This window comes from Ochotona curzoniae, unplaced genomic scaffold (genome assembly GCF_017591425.1).
Source record: "Ochotona curzoniae isolate NIBS_2020 unplaced genomic scaffold, NIBS_Ocur_1.0 contig_66, whole genome shotgun sequence".
Lineage (NCBI taxonomy): Eukaryota > Metazoa > Chordata > Mammalia > Lagomorpha > Ochotonidae > Ochotona > Ochotona curzoniae.
The window spans coordinates 3,261,321-3,286,778 of NW_024466512.1; the positions used below are offsets into that span (position 1 = coordinate 3,261,321).

At 48.4% G+C, this 25,458-nt stretch overlaps 1 protein-coding gene across 2 annotated transcripts in view; it reads right to left on the minus strand.

The window, feature by feature from the left end:
• DOCK1 (dedicator of cytokinesis 1) overlaps positions 1–25,458 on the minus strand; it is a 410,700-nt gene that overhangs the window by 251,758 nt on the left and 133,484 nt on the right. For both annotated transcript variants that reach the window (XM_040991937.1, XM_040991936.1), the window contains exons 24-27: positions 17,006–17,076; positions 12,441–12,547; positions 1,649–1,776; positions 527–622 (exon numbers count right to left, since the gene is read on the minus strand). In XM_040991937.1, the coding sequence (XP_040847871.1) occupies positions 527–622; positions 1,649–1,776; positions 12,441–12,547; positions 17,006–17,076 (402 nt within the window). The remainder of the gene's footprint in view (positions 1–526; positions 623–1,648; positions 1,777–12,440; positions 12,548–17,005; positions 17,077–25,458) is intronic.

Sequence of the window (25,458 nt, forward strand, 5' to 3'; positions counted from 1 at the left end):
ATGTAGGCACCAGGCTTCATGGCTGGTCCGGCCAGCTGCCTACCACAAAGCACCAATCCAAGTGCAGGCCACCTGCACGCTGCCTCCAAACCCAATCTTAAGACCCATGAAGACACAGAGAGGAGCATTGGATATGAAGGTTGGAAGAACGGCAAACATCATTAGAGTGTTCTTAAAAGAATGTTAACAGTTCTTCACGCCCAGTTACTCCACCTGCACACATTAGAGCAGATCATAAAATAGCTGCGTTGGAAGCCCTCAATTACTGTTTAAGTTCACTCGTAAAACTTTATTCCTGACCACATAAATGTAAATATAAAGAAAGAAACTATTAGAGGAACATAGACTCAGTGGGAAACACAGGTCTCAGGTTCCAAATGATGACAAAACTCGCACCAACTCTTGCAACTTTCGGCTTGCCCTACTGCTGGGACATCTGCCTCAGCAGTCTAGGAAAGAGATGAGCGTGTTTGGGAAGGACCAGAGAGGACTGAGGGCACAGGGAAGCCACAAGCGTGGCACTTACAATGAGCTCTGAGTCCCTCCCCATGGAGATGACAGTCCGGTTCACTGTTCGCAGCAACTTCTCCATGATGATCTGTACGTGTCGCTGAGTCGGGCCCTGGCGGAGGACACAGCAGTGAGATGAACACTGGAACCCATCATTAACATGCAGGCCCTGGCCACTGTCACCGGGCCCACTTAGCCCGCCAAGAGCAAATCAATTACAACCCTTAACAAAATGAAAAATGGCCCTTGTCAAAGGCAAAAGCCTCCACAAAGAAAACTCAAGTCATTTTATTAATTATAGTCCATTCATGACAATTTGTTATATAATGATAGTGATTTAATTTAAGCATACCTTAAAAATAAAGCAAATCTGTTTCAACAATCTAATGTTTATGTTCCCTGATTAGCCAAGGCATGGCTCTTAAAAGACTCCTGGCCATCTGCACAGGGAAGGCAGGCAGATTTCAACCCCGGACGGCAAGTCCGAACCAAAGGCCTCCGCCAGTGGCTCACAAGGGAGAGATCAGATGTCAGGGCAGTAGTGTAGACAGCGCACCGTGCTGCACAGCTCCCCGTGGTGAAAACCCACTCCCGTCTATGGGTAAGGGGATCCTTGATTGTGCCTCCCGGAGCCACAAACCTCAGATAAGAGCCTCTTAGTGCCACTCTTCCCCGTGGGGTCCCTACACACTCTCCCTCAGGTTTGCCATTAAACCTCTTTACCCGAGATCTTTGGTACATTAAGAAAAGCCAAGGACTTGGAATGGGACCCCTACAGCCTGCTCCCTGGGCCGCTGGCATGAGGATCAGTTTATGTGACCTCTTTGGGCATGAACTTTGTGTGCTCCGAGAACACTAACCAATGCTGGAGGGTTCAGATGACCAGGTGTGTGTGATGGTCAAGCATCCAGGGTGCGCAGGACCGCCCCTCTGCACATGCAACCCTGGTCTCCCTGCCCAATGCCCTGATTCTCACACAGCAGCCAGCCAGTCTACCCACTCAGAAAAAGTAATCTATGGGTACAACTCTCCAGCTGAAAAGACAGCCACTAAACCTGAAACTTACAGCCACTCCTCTACTGCAAAGCCAGGGGCAGGCCCCCACTGGCTGCCGACCCAGGCCGGCGCCCACACTCACCACGTCCTTCCGGTACAGCACCTCCAGGATGGTGCTGAGCAGCTGGCAGCAGGCCTCCAGGTCCTCCTGTCTCTCCAGGTGGTGCTTGAGCTGATCGGTCATCATGGGAAGCAGGATCTCCCTGCAGTCTACAGCGGAGACAAGGAGGACAGGCGGTCAGTGGTGTTCACTACCACCAAACTCACACTGCCCTACAAGCAATGGGCATTTACTTTCTGTGGCACAGGAGCCTGACATCGGGAGAGGTACAGGGACTATTCCTACTGCTTGTTTAGTAAGAGCACGTGAACACCAGCTTGTGCACGCATCAACATCACACGAAGGAACTTCAGAGAGTTGTAAGGCAGTCAGATAAGCCGCTGGGTGGGATCCCAGCACCCACATCCAGGGACCAGGATCAAGGGCTGCCTAGCTGCCCACCCAGCTTCCTGCCGAGTCTTCCAGGAAGATGAAGGAGAAAGTACATGGGCTACTGCCCCCCACAACAGAGACCCAGGGGAGCTCTTGGCTTCAGTACGGCCCAGCACCAGGTCCCTGGGCATTGAAGGTTGAACCAGAAGATATAAGACAGATTCTCTCTGACTCTCTGTCAATCTCCTCTCTTCCCTCTCTCTCTCAATCCCCTCACACCCCACCTCTCTTTCTTCGACATTCATCCTTTCAAATAGATGAATAAATTTTAAAAGAAAAATGACCTAGAAAATAGAATTTAACAGAAGTTTATATGGGGAGAAAAACTGCTGAAGTTCCGGCACATAGAAGTCTCAGAAAATCCATGGAAAACGCACACGATGTAACACTATGCAAAGATTCAAAAACTTCTGCACCAAAATAAACTTACCTTTAAATAATTTCACACAGCCAAACAAAGACACACAACACATGCACTCCCCAAATGGCTACAAAGGCCGGAGTGAGCCAATCTGAAGCCAGGAGCCTCTTTCTGGTCCCCCATGCAGATGCAGGGTCTCAAGGTTTTGGGCCGTCCTCAACTTTTTCCCAGGTCACAAGTAGGGAACTGGATGGGAAGTAGAGCAGCCAGGATACAAACTGGTGCCCCTATGGGATCCTGGGGCTTGCAATATTAGGATTTAGTCATTGAGCTATTACATTGGGCCCTAATGGCAGCTACTAATAATAAAAATAACAGTATCATGCAAAGCCAGTCTTCTCAAAACTATCCAACAGTGTGGCCACTGAGCACGTGAATCTATTGCCATGAAGAAATGCAATTTTTAATATTTTGAACTTTTAAAGATAATTATTTATTATTGATTTGAAAGGTAAGTGACTTAGAGAGGGGGAAGAGACTGAGAGAGATTTCTTGTAAATGGCCTCACCCCCCCCCCCAAATGGATGCAACAGCCGTGCGGGGCGCCACCCAAGTCAGGAGCCCAGAACTGCAGGGAGGCTCCCACATGATGACAGAGAAGTACCTGAGCAGGTGCATCAGCAGGGAGCAAACTCAACAGGTGAGACCAGATGGCCAAGGGAGACATGCGCCAGTGTCTGCTCCTGATGTTTAAATATATCAGTATGTACTTAAAAGATTGATTTATTTGTTTGAAAGGCAAAATTGTAAGAAGGGACAGAGAACTCTTCCACCTGCTGGTTCACTCCTCAGGTGGACATAGTGGCTGGGGATATGCCAGGCTGAAGCCAACAGGCTAGAGCGTCTTTCAGTCTCCCGTGGCTGTGCTGCTCGGTCACCCGGATCATCCTCCACTGATTTCCCAGGTACATCAGCAGGATTCCGGGTGAGAAGCGGAGCGGGCATAACTGAAAACTGTCGATTCCAGCATGGCAGAAATGGCTTGACCCAGTGCAACAACACCAGTTTCTAGATCTTTAATTAATATAAATTCTTGTGTAAGAAAGTGATATTTAATTATTACAATCAATTATTTTGAACAACTTGAGTACATAAATACAGTTTTTAAATCTTTAATTACATCAAATGATAAAGAATAAAAATAAAGTGTCTGTAATGAAAATCAAGAAAGCAATCAAGGTGTCCTTTAAGTGTAAAATACACCTGGATTTCAGAGACTAAGAGTGAAAAAAAGAATACAAATTATGTTATTAATGATTTATGGACTGAATTCACTTTGCAATGATGTTTTAGATAAAAAGCATTATGAAAATGCATTTTATCCACTGCTTTCTGCTGGCTTTTAAATATGTTAATTAGAAAATTGTGAATCATGTATGTGAGCAACATGCAGTTTCTGGTGGTCAACAAAGAGATGGCCAGCAAGCAGCAGCGTCAGACCTTATTCTGCCTGACTGGTGTTCTTCACCATTCTTCATCATAACTAGAAGCACGGCCACAGCCAAAGCTGCAGCTCCTGCCTTGAGCCGGAACTGTGAGCAGAGAAGTCAGAATTCACATGCACAGATGTCCTATGCTGTGCAGAGAGATCAAGGACGCCAGGCAGGAGGGTGCAGACTCCATGCACAACGGCTGCGGGGTGCACGGCTGCACCCAACACACCCCTCAGCCAATGGGGGCCATCGTGATGACAGACGCCGCTCCCTGGAAAGCTGCTGATCCTCAGCTGCAAGGGCCAAAGCCAGGATGACTAATGCTCTGGTAATGGGCACAGAGTTAAAAATATTAATCTTTATAAGAGGTATTCAACAGGCATCATCAGCTTATAAATGTTGAAGCTGAATATCCATCTATAAGCACATTAGAGCACTACATTAAAGCAAGATGCAAATACAAGAAAGAATTTGTCCATTTAAAACTCTCATATTTATGAACACAGAGTAATTTTTAGTTTGGTCACATTAAACAAATGATCCATAAAGTGCATTTAATAACCTTGCGTGTGTTACAGAGAACTGAGATGCAGAAAAACACTTTTATGAGAAACAGTATGAGCCACATAAACGGGGCACGTCTACTTTTCCTCTTAAGCAGCTCATCGTTCCACCATCGAAGAACCCCGTACCACATGCTCCCCAGGGCTGGCGTGATCTGCTCTTACACACTGCCTTCCAGCGACAAACAAGCAGAGGATGGCGTCAGAAGTATGACAGCGACCTGCTCCCCCACACTGCACAGATGTGGAAACTCACAGATGTGGAGCCCAGTAGCTGAGCCAGAACCAAGAGACTGCAGGGAGAACTCACACGTGTGCATGCATGTGAGTGTAACACCCAGCCCTGCTCGGTAGAGCACATTTGCTGCCTCGATGCGTGCACAGAATGGAGTCACACAGACACGGTGTTTCTATTCCCACAGGCAAGGCTGTACCTTCCTAACTGTTCTGGTCAGAACTATGGCCTCCTGCAGTTCGGCCTCAGAGGTGCCTACAGTCGCTGAATTTCAATTCAGAGGATGACAGAGCAAGTAAAAAGGATCACTGAAATCAGAAGGACAAGCACAACCACATTACCAAGGCAAGGAGCTGATTGCCACTGGGCCTGACAAAAGGAGGTGTCCTAAGAAAGATGGGACAGGGCACTGGATATCATGATAACATCATGGCGGTTAAACTTCTGCTGCAGTAGCAAATGCTTTGATAAAGAGAAAGACATAAATGGATCACCAATGAAGAAAAGTCACAAATGAATCATATTTATAAGTAGATGAAAAACTTTCAGGAAGACTCAAGGAAAAGGCTGGTAAAGATTGTTTTGGAAGGACTGGCTAGGCCGGGAATCTATCTCCAGATGAACAGCGGTGGTCAAGAGGACTCGGTAGGGTCAGAAGAAATTCTACGGGAAACATGAGGTCAAGCTCTACTCACCTTGGGGAGTCTGTGCACTCAGGGAGAGTTTATACAACACAACATGGGGGCGGCGGATATAAAGCAAAACGTAGGAGATTGTGGGCTGACCTCTCTTATCTCCGTCCCAGGCAGGTCTCGAGAGGCACAGAACTTAGCACCCACGTGCACGTGAGGGACTCTGCCTGGAACCTGCTGACCTGCAGCCAAGGGTGTGTCAGCGTGTAGACAGCTCAATCGAGGAAGCCTTCCGGGACAGTACTTCCCAGTTCTCAACATCAAGCAACAGGGTGGGCACGGAACAGTCAGCAGACTATACTGCATTTAGATTACAGACAGGGGCTGTTGGCACTGCTAACTTAAACACAGATAAACATTCCCACACAAAAGAGAAGAGAAAAAGTACTGAAACTCCATGAACATGCAGGACGTGCTATGATGCATTCACATTTAATTTATGTACGTTTGCTTATTCATTTATTCACTTTCTGTCTTACTCCAAAGGGCACTTGAAGTGAGCTTTGTTTTTTTTCCAGAAGGCATTACTTATACAGTAGGTGTGAAACAGTTAAGCGATAAAGTGGATGAGGGGTTAAGAAAAAGCAAGTCCTCCATCAGCACCACAGTGCGGGACAGCTCCCTGCCTGGGATTTTCTTCTGCTTTGAGCTAGATGTCCAGATTTGTAAATTGAAATAATTATTCAGAGCGGCTGCCTGCAATGCCAGCATCCCATTTGAGCAATGATTGGAATCCCTGCAACTCTTACCTGATACCCTGCTGCCTGTTTATGCACCTATATAGGCTTAGAGGACAGTCTGTATCACCCACATGGGAAGCTCATGTGCAGCTCCTTCCAGACTCCTCCACTGGGGCAGTGTCAGTGGATGAAATCTCTATCTCTCTGTGTAACTCGTCCTTCCAAATAAATGAATCGATCTTTCTTTTAAAACATAACTACTTATTGCCATTTCTGTATTCTAACTTTGATGACTTTCAAAAAAAATCCAACACATTTAAACAGTCTTGAGTACATAACAGGTGGTCAATAAGTCCTGATGGAATTGAAATAGAAATAATTAAGTAGTTGAAGTGGGTTCACCTTTGCAGATTCAATAAGCTATTTCCAAAAGCCTGTCCTGTTTCAACAAATCATTTTTCAAATATATAACTAAAATTATGGAATGATACACAGAATGAAAGAAGAAAAAATACAGTGTTGCAGATAAAATGCGTCCTCGAGAAAGAAAAAAAAAGAAGAAAAATGATGTTTATATTCTACAATGATTTAAAAGAATCAGTCTTCAGGGTTCACAGCTGGTAATGTTCATTAGAAGCCATCAGCACAACCATCCAATTAGAGTGTTCCAGAATGCTGAGCTTGTGTCACACAGAATGGCTACGGTAAAATTAGCCCCAACCCCAACTTTTCTTTCTGCACAACATCCATCAAGCTAACAAAACCTACTTTTGCACATTCACTAAGCTCAAGGGATATTATTTTGATGTGTTTATGGGTTAAGGAATTATGAAAGTGTATCGTATGACAGGTCTGAATTAACAGGCAGTTCTTGTCTATGTTTAAAACAGATGAAAATGAGAAATGCAATAATTTTAAGAGGTGCCAATTCTCTATCGTGGGTCTAATCACAATGAAAATAGTCTTGGGGGTGAGCACTGTGGTGTGGCTGGGATAATTCCCTGATGTCAGCCTCAACCTACACAGGAGTGCCAGTTGAAGTCCTGGCTAATGGCTGGTAGAGGAGGCCAGGTCGAGTTCTGGATCTCCAACAGTCACACAGGAGGCCAGGTCATAGTTCTTGGCTCCTGGCCCAGCCTCTTAGGAAAGAACCAGCACATGGAAGATACCTCTCCTTCTCGTTCTTTCTATTTCTGCCTTTAAAAAGGATGAACAATATTTCCTAAAAACTAGTCTGGAAACATGATTTTCAGATATCCTAAGAGGAGGCTCCAAAGCTCCAAGTTATGAGAGCCATCACCCCACAGCTTCCAAGGCCTGCTGTAACTAATGTTCCGCCATGACAAAGCGGAGGCTGGTGCTGCTGGATTACCAGGAGATTCATTCACCTTGAAAACACAAGCAGGGAGAATAATGGGGACCTACACACCTGCACTTCTAAGAAGTGCTGTTCAAAATGCAACACAAATTATTAGTCCAAAGAACACTGTCTAAAACGAGCCTGCTTGCAATTGTGCAGGGAAGAATCACAGGATGGCCAGGTAGGAGAGAATGGCATGGCTCCCATTCCTACTGGGGGCTGGAGATCAACCTGGGACAGGCTCGCCACTACAATTCACTCTTTAAACACAGAAAACTTAAAGAACAACAGCCAACTTTAAAATAAAACATGTCAATTGCTTTGGTCCCTTCCAAGATGGGAACATGGAAAGATTACAAGGTGAAAGGCAAAGAAACGATACGGCGGCAGAAGCACAAAGATTCCCCAAGATCCCAGCTCTAGCAGGGAAGGGGAATACTGCCCACGCAAGAGGACACGTTCAGGTGTGGGAGGGGACACACATCGTGTGAGCTCTCCCACTGCGTTCCAGTGCGCCCATCGCTCTTGGCTGACATGAAAGGTGAATGCTAGCTAGGGTTGATTCATTTCATGCAGATTTCTATAATACTAATGTAATATATTTCTATGGGCATGAATCCCAAATGTCAGTTTTCTGGCATTTAATTTAATTACATTGAAACTTTTCATTCTTGTAATAGACTATATGCTTTAATTTTCATAGTTTTTGTCAGATATGTGGGCAACAATATAACCACATGGGAACAAAGCTACAGATGTACACATTATGAAGCTTTGACCTTTCCTTCTCTTTGTGTCTTACTTTGAAAATCTGCTCACTCCACACCACAGATTCTATGCAGGAGTCATCGTTTTGTGCAGCACATAATCTATTTAGCCAGCTTTCAAGTAGTCAAGTCACATCGCACGACAACGCTTGGAAGCCATTACGGCTCATTCAGTGACTCCCGTGCCAGGCATGCTAACGAGTCCAAGCCCTTCACCTCAGCTGGAGAGCTGGCATGGGAACACCCAAAGGTACATGGGTGGCAGCAGCATCAGCCATGGGCATGTCACTCTGAAAACATCACCAGCACACACCTAAACAGAACGCTGTTATGTTTAAAAGTTGATTCAAAACATCTGGGAAGGCGCCTATGAAAAGATGAGCCAGAGCTGTCCGACTGTAAGGCTGGATGATGGGTGCGTGAGGGCACACTGCACCTTTCTCTACTTTTTTTCTGTAGCTTTCAAAGTATCCTCCATTTAAAAAGGAGAATCTTGAATCTGAGGCAGAGCTGAGCTACCCCTGATCTTATTTCCATAAGGCTAGAAGGGCATTCAGTGAGCCACAACGACAAGCCAATGGGGATTTTCTAAGACTGCTCACAGCCTTGCAAAGCAGAGGTTTCTTTCCACTTCTCAGGAACACCCGGGCCCTCTCCCCTGACCCTCCAACCCTGCCTGGCCCAAGCCCGGATTGGACAGCTTCTCTGGCTGAGCCTGACACTGCCTCTCCCCTCCTCCTTTGGTCACGTGCTCTGCACAGTGGGCAGCTGCACCGGTTCCTGTCTCTGCATGGCCACTGGCTGGCCGAGAGCTTCCCCGGAACATCCTTATGCTTTCTGCTCACGTGAGAAACACGCATCCCAGGTGAGCCTGGAGCCAGGCAGTGCTCGAATGGGCAGAATAGAGGAAAACAAGAGCATCGACTCTCCCACGCACCACCAGCCCAGGAGACCTCCTTCAGGGGGGACCTCAGAAAATGGCAGGGACATGGAAAGACAGGTAACCATCTCATAGGAGAGCAGTGCCTCTGAGAGGCAGTCTTCCAGGAGCATTCATTTCATGTCCAGTGACCGTGTTGCAGGACACCCACAGAGCTGGTCGAACACTCCTTTTGGTACTGTCTCTGAGAATTGTTCTAGAAGCTACTAGCACTTGGATTGACACACTTAAGCGAATCCATCCCCTCCACACTGTGGGCAGGCATCATGTGACCCCTGAGGATCCAGGAGCGACAAACAGGTTGGATTTCTATGTGAGCAGGGGTGGCAGTCACAGTGTGTGCTCACGTAGACCTGCCCCAGGGAGAGCCAAACATTAACTTCTTTCCCAAAAGACATCTTTCTTATGATAGCCCAACAGACTCAATCAGATGTACTCTCAGGCCCATGTCCTTAGAGAGAAATGAGGAAAGCAAGGCTGAAAATGTTGACCAGGATGAAAGCTAGCAAGGAAAGGAGTCTGGGCAGAAGAACCACGCTGCTGTCAGGATTCACGAGAGCCTCTTGCTGACAGTCCCCTTCTCGATTCCTCTAAGGTGAGACTCTCAGAGCTACAGAAAGAGGTGTCTTACAGCAAAGCCACTAGAGCATTCCTTTTAGCGAGTGAGGAAACACATGTAGAGCAGAGACTCTAGGAAACTTCATCTCTACCTGAACCTAGAACAGCCCTGTGGCAAGGCATGCAGACCCAGCAAGAAGCTGGCACATACAGGTGTTCATGGGGCTATACCAAACACACCGAGATCTAAAGACCTGGACACACAGAGTTGATCTGACAGGTGTCACTGGGACCAGAGAACAGGACAAAGAAAACGACATTTCTTAAAAATTAACAAGAAACAGAATAAAGCATGAAAGCCAGCCATCAGATCTCATCAGGAAACAGCTTGTCTTTAAACATTTATACCTGCGTGGCACAGAATATTTGGGAAAATGATGACATCTCTGTAAGAATGGACAGGCTGGGAGATTTCACCTGATAAATCTTCCTTGATGAGAAGGAGAGAGCAGTCCAAAGAAGCAGAGAGCTTCTTGGGGGAAACAAACAAACAAACAAACAAATCCAGGGCTGTCTCGTCCATCCTTGCCCAAAGCAACACTCAAGCTGGATCACCTTCACCATGGCGAGAGCATCAGGAGCCACTCGGAGCGAGCAGCGAGCGTGCACAAGCCCAGTTGGGCTGCCAATTGAGGCTTGGATAACATCTACTGGTTGGGCGATTCTGGACTGGCTTGTAAAACACAAGCTGCAGACGAATTTCCTCTCATTTAGCCCAGGATGATTTAGGATTCATGTATGTCACACAATCTCATTTACTATGTTGGGGTCAACTGGTTACCAACACTAAAATTCTAACAGGGGACTTAAAACAGACAGTGCTTAATGGTTTCAACACAGATATTACCTGATGACCCCTTAGGAAAAAGAGGGCAATGTATTTATTTAGGCACATGCTGCATATATCAAAAACAGAATCATGACAGTCTGAGACAAAGGACTCCAAGACCAGAGTGGATGGCAATGGGGCACACAGAGCCAAGAGAAGAAAATCCACAGATGCCACACAACTGGGCTGGCATCAACACACACTAGCAAAAACTGCACAAGCTTTCAATTAGCTTGTAAAAATTTCAACAAAATTTTCACTCAAATATGTATAAATAAAAATGTCTTCTTTCAATATTTTAATTGGAGCTTTTATATAGCTTATATGGCCTTACTCAAAGGAAATTAAATGGCATGCAGAACAAGGTATACAAAGGAATGCTGAACAATTCATATATATAAATATGTTCCCAAAGCAGCCATTACTAATCAAGATTCATTAACAGTGATGCAAAATCCTTCTACAACTTGCTAGGCAACGCTACTCACTGACAGCTGACATACACTGACAGCTGTGAACTCAATGACAAGGGGAGTCATGACAACAGCTAGAGGGGACACATACATGTGCATGTCTCTGTACATACGTGTAATGTGTGCATGTACATATCTTCAGTTCAGTCAACATGAGCTTTGAAAGGGACCTAGAGAGTAAGTGAGTTCAGAGCTACCACTCCATACCGAACCCAGAACATGGAGAGTCAGGACCAGTGCTCCATGGAGATCCACTTACTTCTAGTCACAGTCATTTGGCAGAGCTGCTGGCTTTGATGGAGATGAAATGGGATTTCATCTAGGCCTGCTGCAAGGCCTAAAGCCTCTCTATCTTGTTGGATATTCTTTCTCTAGAATAACACATCCATCCAAATGTACCCCCGACATTTGCCCTTAACAGAAGCCTAGATAACAAGTGCACTGTGCAGTACTCTTTGTAAAACCAAGAGGTAGACTAAAAGCAGGGGTCAAATTCAAGGTACAGCAATCCCGAAAGCACTAGGGACCAAGCCAGACACGGGGTGCACGCTTGGTGCATCCAGGAACTCAATGGGGGCATCCAAGACCTGGGCCTCCGTACCCCAGAAACAGAATGGACACTTAGAACTCTCACACGAGGACAATGGAGAAGGAGTGGACGAGCCAAGGAAGTGTCTGGACACAAATGGAAGAGAATAAATCAGTGCCTCTCTGCTGGGGTGCCACACAGCAGGCCTCGCAGTTACTTTAAATAAATGAGGGAGGCTGTGGAATTATGCAAAGGTTTTAAGCTTTCAATAAAACTGCTTGACAAGTGTAAAATATTAATTCAATCTGTCCAAATAGAAAGAAAATGATTAATAAAAGGGGTGGGGAGATAGCAAGGGGGAATATAAGGTGTTCCACAGAATAAATGAGTTGAAGAATCATTAAAATTCTTATTATTTTGAGAAGTCTTTGATGAAACCCTGTCAAAGAACTGGGAGTTCAAAATTAGGCAGAACTATTACTCTAAATTTAAAGAAAATCTGATTTTTTTTCTTTGCAATCATCTCACTGGAAGCAAGTGATTGCCTCCCCAGGACAGAATCCAGCAGCTCACAGGTGACAATGTACGCTGATTATCCACGGCAATGGCGCACACCTAAATTACAGCAACGTGCTTCCGCCTTGAGTTTCCAATGATCTATTACCTACACTATATGTCAATTACCATTCTCTTGTAAGGGCTAAATCCCCTAGTCTTGTAACGAAACTTTTAATTAGTTGCAACCTGCACATCTTCTGGCAAGGAGGAGGGAATGTAGAGGAGCCAACACCTGCAGAGAGTGCAACATGCGGCAGAGGAACCAGTCCTGGGCTTCACTCACCATGCTGTGTGAAGAGGTCACTGTGAATGATTTCGATCAAGCAGTAGAGCTTCTGAAAGGTCAGCAGACCCATGGGGACATTCAGGATGAATTCTGTAAACATTTTGCTGTGAGGAAGAAAAAAGAAAGAAGTATTTCAGGGACACATAGCAGAATGTTTTAAAGTTGTCCAGGGCAACGCCGAGCTATAAGGTCATTAAGTGGCCATTAAATGCCACCAACAGGTTGGACAAAACCTTACATAATGCAGGCCTTAAATACCATCTGAAAATGACACCTGGAAATCTTGCTTTTTCATTTCACAACTACTGAAATGGCCAGAATCCAAAAGATGGACCACAGCAAGTGTCGGCGAGGATGGAAGGAAAAAGGAAAAATGCTGGTGGAATGGCAAAAGGATGCAGCCCCGTGGGAAAGCAGCTGAGCACGTCCTTGAAAAGCAGTCACAGCTACAGTATCAGCCAGCAGTCCCACTCCTAGGTTCACAGCCCAGGAAAATGGTGGCACGCATGAAACAAGCAGGCATTACTCAAAGTACTCCAACAGCAGAAACCAGCAACCACCCCCTCAGACAAACGGACCACACACTTCACTTGCAAAATGACAAGCACCAAGACGTGTCACCCGTGGAAAAAGGCCATCACAAAGGCCGATGCTCCATGGCTTCTGTGAAACTCAAGCAAAATATTAAAAACATGAGATTAGCAATTGCCTAGGGCCAGAGGTAGGAATGGGAAATGACCATAAATGGGCACAGGGGTCTTAGTGAAGTGGAAGAGGACGATGGCTGTGCATCTCTGCACTGCACTGAAAAATCCAGGAACCACTGACTCCATAATAAATCATAACACATTAAAGCTATTGTAAAAACTATAATTGTACAAATGAAAACAGACTCATAAATAGCACTATAACAAGAGCTCTAGTTGGTAATTGAAGAAATGCAAATTAAACTGACACATTGCAAAAAGTGGTGAAATCAATCAATCATATCAACAAAATTCTATAACATGATCTCCCTCGGGCCTGGCGCCAGGATCTCACATGTGCGCTGGTTCTAATCCCGGCAGCCCCACTTCCCATCGAGCTCCCTGCTTGTGGCCTGGGAAAGCAGTCGAGGACGGCCCAATGCCTTGGGACCCTGCACCCACGTGGGAGATCTGGAAGAAACGCCTGGTTACACATTGATTCAGCTCCAGCCGCTGTGGCCACTTGGGGATTGAACCATCAGATGGAAGATCTTCCTCTCTCTCTCTCCTCCTCTCTGTATATCTGACTTTCCAATAATAATAAATAATTTAAAAAGGAAATGATCACCCTGGGTCTGCTTGTGGCACCACAAGTGACGGGATCACCTGAGATGCTCCCATCCCATCCTGGACGAGCTTCAGCCAGTTTGAGTCTCGGCTACTTTGCTGCCAACCATCTGGGATACCCAGGCTGAATTCCCATCTCCTGCTTAAGGCTGGCCTAATCTCAGGTTTTGTATCCATTTGGGTAGTGAACCAGCAGAGAAAACGTTTCTGTGTATGTATGGGACAGAGGGAGAGAAACGGCCAGAGAGAGAACCTGCCTCAAATGACCACTGTATTGGACAAGCTTGGGAAAACAGCCATCAGCATGTACTGGTGGGCTGCTGGTGACCTCATGCCAGGCAACTGGGCGGTGTCGATCAGAAACGTTTCAGAAAATGCAAGATGACATTCCACTTCTCTGTGTAGCCCAACAACAGAAGAACAAATGCTACAATAGATTCACACTTTGCTTACTGAAGCGTATTTGATCCTCAACAACTCAACACAGCATCGCATGCACCAGGAAGGGTAAAGCTAGGAGACCCCTGTTTGCAACCAGAGGCCAAAGTAAGCCTTGGTCAATGCTAAGCAGCTGCTGGGTGGTGAGCTAGTAACAGACACTACATCAACCCATCACTGTCAAAACCAGCAAAGTAATTCCTGCTGTGGGCTAAGGAGTTAACGGTGCCTGTTAACCTGAGCAGTAGCACTAACTGGGCTTGCGGTTACAGCAGAAGCACAGGCTGAACTTTTAACCCTATAAAACACCTAGACTCATTTTCCAGACTGAGCAGAACTAGGCTCAGCTGTATGTCATTGTTTGGCCAAAGGTCTTTGGGGGAAGGTATATAAGGCGAGAGGGGAGAGACGTGAGAGGTAAAGGGTAGATGAGACTTCCTCCATCACTGGTCTCCTGTCGGTGCTTCATCCCCAGACCCTCTCTCTGCCCACGTTACTGGCTCTGCTGGTCAGAACAAATACCTGGGGCATGCTGTCCATGAAGCCCCACTTTGTGAGGCTGGGGAGAGCAGGAAGTAGATGCCAGGTCTGGGTCAGCACGGGATGGCATGCTGTGAGAGTCACGGCAAACCAGGGTGCAGACCCTGACCTCATGACCTGGGCCAAGAGGATGCCTCAGGAGCAGGACCAGATCGCATCTACAACAACGTTGGGGAGTCAGTGTGTGCGTCTGAACCTATGTGTCGAAGGGATCCAGAACTTGGTGATAACTTTCGGGTAGTGGACTGAAGTTTGAATTATTCTCTTCTGTGATCCTTAACGTCATTAAACAGGGACTTTGTAAACAAGAGAAAGAGAACCTACATTCCAATGGGACTTTATAATTCAGCACGAAAGGCGCTGGAGGGGGCCATGCCAAGGCTCTGAGCACAGCTACAGAACCCTGGCGTGGTGCTGGAGAAGCTGGGCTCCTTGGGGCTCCTAGCGACAATCAGGGCAGAGATGCGGGCCTGGATAAGCCAGGGGCCACTTCCTGCAGTAACAAGAGGCACAGGTACACAGCACGACCACAGCCAGTTGTGGTTTCCCTTACTTCCTCTTTGGTTCTCCAGCCCTAGGGCATTCCTTAACGCCCCCAAATTGGGCCCCACCCCCCATTTTGTAACTCAGAAAGTCTGGGGAGGCTGACATCTCACTGGGCAGTGGAGCGTCCCTTGGGACACCAGCACCCTACAGCAGGGTTGCCATGTCCAAGTCCTTCACTGGCTCTGGACCCATCGTTCTGCTAACAAGCTCCGCCGGAAGCAGCAGCGGCTCAGGAGACTGGGCGTCTACCACCACAACAGTTACCTGTGGCGCTGACTTAGTTCCAGATGTTATGGGCACTCAGGGAGTGTACCCCTGGAAAGGAACATTCTCCCAACTCAATAAAACAAGTAAAAATCACAGAAGGTTTGGGGAGGAACTCAGGACAGGGAGTTGTCTAATAAATTCTCGAGGGCTGAGGCTGCTTAGTGACTGTCCACTCCAAGGAGAGGACTCCACAAACACCAGGTGACAGGCACACTGCCCGTGTGTCCACTGCTCCTGCTTCTTCTCCATGAAGGCCTGCTAAGTGAGGAACATCATTGCCAGCGCCCTGGGAGTAGACAAGAAATGCTGCCCTATAGGACATTAAGTCAGAGACGAATGACATATGAGGGCCAGTGGCTTCTGAGACACGACAGCTCGGCAATTCCACGACAAGTGACTTATGACAGCATCAAGTGCACAGTGCGAGGGTGGTCACTCTACGCAGTGTGACCTCCTCAGCACCAGGGAATCCTGCGTGGACTTGCACGTGGGCTTCCTGGGCTGTGCAAGCAGCACCCATAGGCAGTCCACTGGGTCCCTTCAGAGCAGCAACATGAAGCGGACGAGGACTCTGCTGGGAGACGCCTGAGCTAAGCAGCTCTGCACCCATTTTCCCACAGCAGCACTTCACAGAATGCACAGATGACCTGAAATGTAGCCACCAGCGGCGTGGTTCCAGAACAGTCCTGTCCCTCTGTGCCCTGCAGCCAGCTCCCTCACAGCTGGCTGGGCTCCGTCTGCTTCTACTTCTTACATCTGAGGACCCAGTACCTTACTCGGCATCTCCCAAACTGCACTGCAGCTTGACGCGGGAGAAGTGGGTGGCAACAAATGGATGCTAATACCTTTCCATTAAATTGTCTGGAGCTGAAAACAACAACCACACCAGCAGGTAAAGGGCAGACACGTGGCTAACACCATGTAAGACATCTGGGTCCCACACTGGAGGGACGCTGACGCCCACTCTCAGCCCCAGCTCCAAACTCCAGCTTCCTGCCAGTGTGGGTGTGCAGGCAGCTGTGGCTGCTCCAGCAACTGCACTCCTGGCACCCTTAGGGGAAACGTGCTGGGTCCCCAGCTGTCAATGTCAACAGGCATTTGGGGAGTGGACAAGCAGACAGCAGTACTCTTTCTGTGTGTCACTAAATCTGTTCTCTCTCTCAAAATCTCTGCCTTGCAAATAATTTTTTAAAATAACTGCTGTATTATAAAACATTAATTCAATCTCCAAACAATGCAAACAGGAAAACTGTACCATATCTATCAGGCTATACACAATCCTCTAAGGAAAACCATGGGTGATGTCGTTCCCTCATGGGAAGTGTCACAGGTGCCACTGGCAGTGCACATGCCAGAATCAGGTGGGACACATCACACAGACAGGAGAAAGAACCCCGGGAAGCCCATGAACCAAACGTCCAGAGAAGACGCAAGCATCTGCCTTGGGTGTGTCGTTACCTGAGCTCTTTGGGATCAAACACCAATTTCACATCGTTGACGATCGTTGGCAAGTATTTCAGTGCCGCTCCCTGAAAACCAAGCAAACAGAAGAAGGCTGAATCGATTGTCAGTCCAGGTCTGTATCACCTCTGCAGAACCCAGGAACGCCAGGGAGAGTGGCCACTTCCAGATGGAACACCTCTGCAGAACCCAGGAATGCCAAGGAGAGAGCGGCCACTCGGATTGGGCAGTTGGAGGCCAGCCAGGCAGCACAGAGCAAGCTCTCTGACCCACAGAGAGTGGTAATGCCTAACAGACTGGTCACAATAGGGACAGTGGCTGCAGCACCACCGAGGAGGTCCACCTTCACAATCAGAGACCACCCACGGCTCCAGCCTGCGGCCAATGCCGACCCTGGGAGGGAGCGATGCTGACTGAGCAGCTGAGTCCCTGCCTCCCACAGGAGACCCCAGGATTGAGTTCCCGCTCTCAGCTTCAACCTGGCCCAATGCTGGCTGTTAAAACCATATGCCAGGGCTTGGCATGGTGGCAGTGGCCACACACTGCCACTCCAACACATTCAGATCCATCCCTCAGTGGATGGGAACTGCATTCCTAAGAGGCAAGACCAATGTCAAGACTCGGGTAACACCTTCTGTTCTTGTCTGCAGGGCAACCCACTCTGTATCCACCAGAACTCCTGGTTTCTGGCTCCACTCCCCAAGACTCAGCCACCACAGAGCTCTGTCGGACCACACAGGACATCTTCTGGAATCTCAGAATGCCTAGGCCCTGCCAGCCAGCTCAGAGTCGGTCCAGACACTCTTCTCCCTAGCAGCACTGCCCCAGACACAGCAGCTAACCCCCAGCTCTCACATCCCACATACTTTTACCACAACCACAGGGGTGCTTGACCAGGTCCACAGAGACACGTCCGCTGTGCATGGGCAATCATGGGAGGTGAACAGCACCCAGCTGGGACACAGCCTACTCGTCTCTGCCCTCACATTGACACAGGATCTTTGAGCCACAGCATCTGCCCTCCTTCACTAATGGGGAAAACTGAATCTCAGGTCAGGATACAGGAACTTGCATCCAGTGCATCTGCCTCAACAGGCCCACGCCACTGAGTGTTGCTCAGCACCACATCCGGCTCGACATATTTCTTCTTCTGCTAACGCATCGGGAACTGTGGCACCTGGGTTTAGGCCCAGGCTGGTGGCGAAAGACTGCTGCATTCTCTAATGAGCTGACCAACTGCACTAACGGCGGGTCTCCTGCAAGTGTAAAGAGCTGTGCTTCCAGAGCTGAGAACTCATCAAGATGAACAGCACCCAGCAGAGGAAGCAGGAGGCACCTGTGCTGTGCAGAGTGCCAGAAGTCTCCCCCACAGAAACACACTTCCACAAACACCAATCACTGAGTGCGGCCCTGAGCAAGGATGCCAGCACAAGGCAGAAGAGGCAGTGCCGGATGCTAGATGCGGGCAGGGCTCAGGGACCGCTCTGCGGCTCCAACGCTTGCCTCCACCCCATGCACTTCCAAACAAGGCTTCCCATAGGCAAGGCAGTGTTGGCTACTCAGAGCTGTGTACAAGGCTGCCGGGGAAGTGAAGGGACACACTGCACCCAGGGCATGCTCAGCTCCCCATCTCAGCACAGCGATAAGCAATGCTGGCTCCTCCTCAGCGATAAGCAATGCTGCCCTGCGGGGGTGGCAGGGCAGCATGGGATGTTGGCAAACCTCAACCAAGGAAACTTGGCTGGCAAGCTTGCACACCTGCTCTTCCTTCAGCGCAAACACCTCGTAGGAAGCTCTGTACCTGATGGCACACACACAGTGGGATCAGCCACGATCACAGTTCACAAAGCGACAAACGAAGGGCATTTAAAGGTTGTTTTTAGATTCTCAGCAGTCGCATTCCTCAGTCCTGTACTTAACAAAATCTGGCTCAGAATTCATTCGGCTCCTCCATGTGGAAAGTGGGCAGCCATGAGATGAGCACGCCTGTGGCTCTCTGCTGCCAAGGCTCTGTTGTGTGGCCCGTGGCACAGTGGGGTGACGGCCAGTCAGTCAACTCACTGGGACATGTGGTGGGAGATGACAGGAGGTGGTGAGCTGAGCCCTGTGAGATGTCTGCAAGAGACGGAGCCGAGGCAGCGGGCGGGGGCTCCCTCCACCACAGTGCTAGGGACTACGAGCCACACGCGCACAGCGTGTGGACACACATTTCCACCTAGCCCACCAAGAACAGAACCTGAGATGAATTCACCATTGTTAGCTCTGCTGTTTCCCAAGTGAACTGCTCACTTTATAAGCAGTTTGGTCTTCGGATTCTACTTGAAAGCTGGCTAAATCGAATTAAGGGCAGCTCAAGCGCTAGCTTTTGCTTTTGCCTGAACTTGGTCAAGTTTTGTCCACTGCTGGATGGGCAGCTGGGTCTCTAGAGAAGCAGCAAGTCAGTTTTGACCCGCTGGCAGGCCGAGCACACACGTACAGACACATGCACACCTCAGCAAGAACTGAGCAGGGCAGACTAACAGCAAAACAGGACAACCACAAATGGCAGTGAGGCCAATTCTTCCGTTTTTATTTTTAGATTGATTTAAATATTTATTTTATTTGAAAGTCAGAGTTACAGAAAAGACAGACAGATCTCCAATCTGCTAGTTCTTTCCCCAAATATTTCCAACAGCCAGAACTGGGCCGGTCCAAAGATGGGAACCAGGAGCTTCCTCTGGGTCTTTCACATGGGAGCAGGAGGCAAAAGCACTTGGGCTATCCTCTACTGCTTTCCCACACCATTAAGCAAGGAGCTGGGTCGGAAGTGGAGCAGCTGGGACACAAATCAGCACCCACATGGGATGCTGCAAGCACAGTTGGAGGGCTAGCCTGTGGTGCCATCACAGCAGCCCGATTAGGCTACTTGTACTCAAATGAAACAAAATTAAAACTGGTCTCTTCATTACAGGCCATCAGGAACTCGAGCGTTCTGCAGTCACCATTTTTAGGGAGGAAAAGTTGGGTCAAACCTGAACCGCAGAAACGGGAACTCCTCCAAATACAACTCTTATTTTAGAGGGGGAAATGAAAAGGCATGAAGGAACCAAGAAAGTGCAGCAACTGCTCAAAGTTTAAGGTAAATAGTTCAGGCTGAAAAAATAAAACCAATCTGAGTCCTTTCTTTGTCCGTGTAATTGTCACACATTTTATGAGAAGGCCAACTTCACCTAAACTATAAAACAAAACTGAAGAACACACTTTCTGTCTGATATCAGCTGAATGCTGAAAATGCCTATCTAAAAATATTACCACTGATGATGATTAATAGAGACACTATTTTAGGGTAAAGTTCAGGCTACATTATTCAGCATAATTATTTTAATTAAACCCATTAGCATATCTTTATATAAGATCAAGAGAGCTATCGGTGATACAAAATAAGTTTTTGTTGAATAATGCATGAAGCAATTATTAATTTACATATTTTTCCCCAAAAATGCACGTTAAAATGGCTGCATTTGGATGTTCTGAGCAAAAATACATGCGTCTCCCAGATTCCTCAGTCAGACTTCAGGGTTTGGTGTCTGGATGATTTAGGGGCACAGTCCAATCACTTCCCGCGAAGCGACAGGGTTCTGAGGCAAGAAAGTGAGCCAAGACTGGCTCTGCCACAGGGGCTGTGGGCTCACCAAGCAGGGCCCTCGTGCAGACTTGACAACAAGGTACAGAGGCCAGCCAGGCAAGCGTCGTGCTGGTCAGGACAGAAACACAGGGTGACAAGGCAGATACTGCAGCAGTGCCGCAGCCATAGAGCAAGGCAGGACCAGGAAACACGAACCAGGGGCAGCTCGCGCAAGGCAAGACCAGGCAACACAAGCCACTGAGTCAGGCACAGCAGCAACAGCAGCGGCCACCTAGCCTTGGAAGCCAGCCAGGCCCTGGCCTCAGCCACCCGCCAGCTTCGGGCTGGGTATCTTGTGCCAATGAAGCAGCACAGAGCCAGAGCCAGGCAGGAGGCGTGTGGATGAGGTTAGTGAGCTGCACCGTCAATCCTCTTTTAAGTTTACCCAGGCACAGCCATGGCAAGGCTGTGCAGACTGTGCTGCTGACCTGACCAGATGGCTTCCAAGAGGCAGAGCTGGGCTTCCAAACAACAGATACTTCCCACCGGAAAAACCCCTGGAGTTCAGAAGTCAACAGGAAAAGGGCCCTACAGAATGAAAGTGCCACTTAGCACAGAGGCTCAACTCAGGCACAGGTGTGATCCAATCCACTGGCCCCACACTCACCTGGCCCGAGTTGCCTGGAGGACAAGTGTGCAGGCCCAGCACACTCACAGGGTTGGAGGCCAAGGCTAGAGTGTGCCTTTCTCCCTGACCAAGTCAACCTCACACACTGCCCATCAATTTCCAGCCCTGAGGCCTCCTGTCTTACATCAGCTGCCCTTCCTCCCAGTGGCCCACCGCTGCTCTGGCACTCCTGCCCCTTCGGCCTCACCAGTCATGCCTCACACAACTACTTCTTGCAAGGAGGGCACCGTGTACAGCTGCTCTACCCAGTTCAGTGGCCACTGGGAGCACCTTGGACAGCTGCTCTACCCAGTCCAGTGGCCACTGGGAGCACCTTGGACAGCTGCTCTACCCAGTCCAGTGGCCACTGGGAGCACCTTGGACAGCTGCTCTACCCAGTTCAGTGGCCACTGGGAGCACCTTGGACAGCTGCTTTACCCAGTCCAGTGGCCACTGGGAGCACCTTGGACAGCTGCTCTACCCAGTCCAGTGGCCACTGGGAGCACCTGTCATATGACACAGGTGACAGGAATGGAAACTCGCGCTTTATTCAGTGTGACTGGCTTTAAATTAAAACAGGGCACCGTGGCACACCATAGTAGTACTTCTCTGTTTGCCACTCTAGCTCCAAATTTACACCTGCCCTCCCTCCTCAGATCTCTGAAAGGATGTGACCTAGGGGCACCAAATAGGTACTTTCTCACTGAAGGCAAGGAGTCAGAGACAGAAAAACCTTCCTTCTCTGGCCAAGTCAATGTATTGGAAGTTCCCGCACAGGTTCCTGTCCACTGTGATCATTTGCAACTCAAGACAGATCTGCTGCCCTGTGTTTCACGGGCTCCTGTCCCCTTCCCCTGACACAGTGCCTGGTCCCACTCCGTGGCTAACACAGAGCGTACACGGGGATGCCTGGTCCCACTCCGTGGCTAACACAGTGCGTACACGGGGATGCCTGGTGTCATCACTCCCCATGAAGACTCCAAGCCCTCTGCTCATCCTACAGAACACGGATAATCAACAAAGAGGGGAACCTTACAAATGAACCACTCCCAGTCAGAACCATTAAATGCCAACACGAAAAGAATGCCCTGTACTCAAAAAAGCAAGCGAAATAATCCAGTAAGCACAGAGCTCAGCAACTACGAACATGACAGAGCCCCCAAGGAGCTAGCAACAGGTGGCAAGGCACAAGTCTCCATCTGTAGAGACAGCAGATTCATGTAGGGAGGGAGCTTCCTGGGGAAGTGGGCTCCATGCGGGAACCAAGGTGAGAGGCACTGTGGCCAACACAATGGAGCCACGAAAGCACAACAAATGACAAGAAGAAAAAGATGACTGGTCCCTGGCTGCAAAATGATGTTTCTCACTGAAGGTTACAGGGAGGCCTGACTTCCCAGCTCCTCCGCCCCACCTGTCACACCCCACGGCCCAAGTGACCACTCAGCAGCGACAGGGAGACATCTACTGGCCCAAATCAGTCCTCTTTAGAATGAATCCCAACGTAACCAAGCACCTGACTGACCAGCACTTGAAGCAAATCATAATGAGGACCACTGCTCCAATTAAGCAAGATATGACTGGACCCACCCAGGTACAAACACCAGCACACCAGAAGAAGAGTCACCCCCACGTGCCCAGCACCGGGCACTGCCCACCAGGACACTGCCCAACCCCCAAGCCAGCTCATGCCTCTTACAGTGGTCTCCACCAAGCCTCCAACTTGAGTTTCAACATTTTATTCCATTAGGGGGTGTAAAACACAGACATTTAAATAAGTCAGTTTTTTTAAAGTGTGTGCTCAAGACATGCAGGAATACTGGCGGGACAGAGAAAGAACAGCTCAAATGAAGGGAATGAACCCTATTGCCATAGCAGCCTGGAAAAGGCTGAAAAAACAGCCTGAGTATCAGGTCGGAAGACACTGGCTCTGGGCTGCATCCCTCCTACAGACCAGATTCCCCATCCATCCCTCCATCTCCACTCCTGAGCGCTTAGCTCTTACCTATCTACCTCTCCAAGCACAAGTTCCTCCCTAGATCTTAAACACAGAAGTCAGAAACCACAGATGCATGAGGCAGGAGATCATGGAAAAGAGCAGAAGAAAATCAACAAGCACAGGGGACAAGCAAGAAGGAAAGGAGCTGTGCTGAGCCAGCCGGGGGCACTGGAGGGCCTCAGGCCAGCTGCGGGGACAAGGAGCCACAGGACAGGGCAAGCACACAGGGAGTCCACAGAGGCACTGCGAGAGACTGATGACAGCTGGCATGGACATTCTCCACCGAGCCGAGCCACAAACAGAGCGGGATGTGGGACTGAGGGGCCATCTGGGGAAGGAGACTCTCAACAGATCCACCTGAGCATAAAGACAGGGGTGGCGGCGGGGGAAAGGAGGGGGAAGAAATAGCACCCCAAGCTCAGGGAACTCAGATCTCTGCTTCCAGGATTCACAATCATTCTGCTGGGGCCCCCGAGCAAGGACTAAGCAATGGGGTACCGTCACTCTGTTCAGGGGACATGTTCCAGGCCATTCTCGTGGATGCCACTGAAGGAAACAGGAAGTACCACATAGAGCTCAGACAAACCGCACGTTATCTGGAAGTATAGTGAAGCACCACTGTTTTCAGATGCCGTAACTGAAACCACGCATTCATTTGAACTAAAGTAAGAGTTCATGGAAAGAAATAAAGGCAGGACACACTGACCACATGTCTAAGCATTCCTCAGTGCATCCACTGTTACCGAGTGTACAGAGTGTGCACGTAACATTGTTGGCTTAATACTTTCTGATCAAGTTCCACGGGTATGCTGAATACAAGACATGACAACAGCATCCCAGTTGCAAATCCAACAAGCACCAGCATTTGGGCCCAGAAGAACACTGTGCCCGCCACCAACATTGATTGAATGAAGAAAAAAATGTCAACGGCAATGAAGTAAACAGAGCAGAGATCGATGACAAGCACAAACGACCCAACGTTCAATTTATAAAAGGCTTGCTATCTGACGACTTTGCAATGCGCCCAAACATACCATAATGAGAACTGTGAGGGAGGCATGCGATGGCAGAAAACAAGTTATCAAGTTAAATAAAATTTGGAATGAATTTTACAACAACATTTAAAATTGCCAACATCAGAGGAGCAAACCTGTTAGCTTTCACTCTGCATTTGTAAAGGATGACTCAGAGAAAACTTTAAAATTAAATACAAAAGCAATGGCAAGAAAATAATTACATTTATTGGAAAACGCGATGACATGTTCATCAGAGAAAATTACATAAATCAGCTGTGCATCGTGGGAGACATTCAGCATTTGACAAACCGAACTGTATATCAAAAATAACACTGGAAGAAGAAAGTCCAGGAAGCGACTCCCTGTTGACTTTCAAGATTTGTATTTGGAATCAAAGCAACATTTACCCTTCTGATGACCAATTACTACCAAGGTTCCCAGGCCTCCACTTTCTGTACATGGTCCAAAATCATGCCAATTCCTAGCTCTGTAATTCTTGTACTTGACCATAAAGCTGAGCTGCCTCCCACAGCCCACGGGACAATGAAGCTACAGGAGGACTGTTCAAGAACTTCCCTCATGTTCCCTCACCCCAGTGCAGGTGCTAATTCTTCACTGACTTCTGCAAGGGAGAGCACTTTCTGGGGAATCCAGGCCAACCAAGACACCATGAGGGTTCCATCTGATATTCTCCCCTAGACAGTCCCCCAAGGACCACTCTTCCCCTCCCTGTGTTGTCCCCACAGGCAGCCTGGCCTGAATCCAACATGAATTTCTGGGACTCAACCAGCACCAGTGTCACCCAACAAGACACTCCAGACATGGCAGAGCTTCCCAGCGCCCAGCTGAAGAGCTGCCACTTCTGGTTGTGCTTCAGACAGCGCAAGCCTGCCTCCTTGGAATGCCCCTGACTCTGGCAAGCATGGCTGGAACCCAGCACACACAACCAGAGCTCACTTTTTATGGATCTGGGTAAAACACGCAAGCATTTGCTTACAATATCTAGCCAGTGTCCAATGGCTTAACGGGCATTACTCGTGCCCTCCAGTGCATGGAACTATGTAAATGAACCTTTAACATCGATGCCTTCATAATCACCCATACCCATCTTTCCGATGCCCACTCCAGTCTGAAGTGCTGCAGACTGAGCTTTCTTTGTAAGTCACA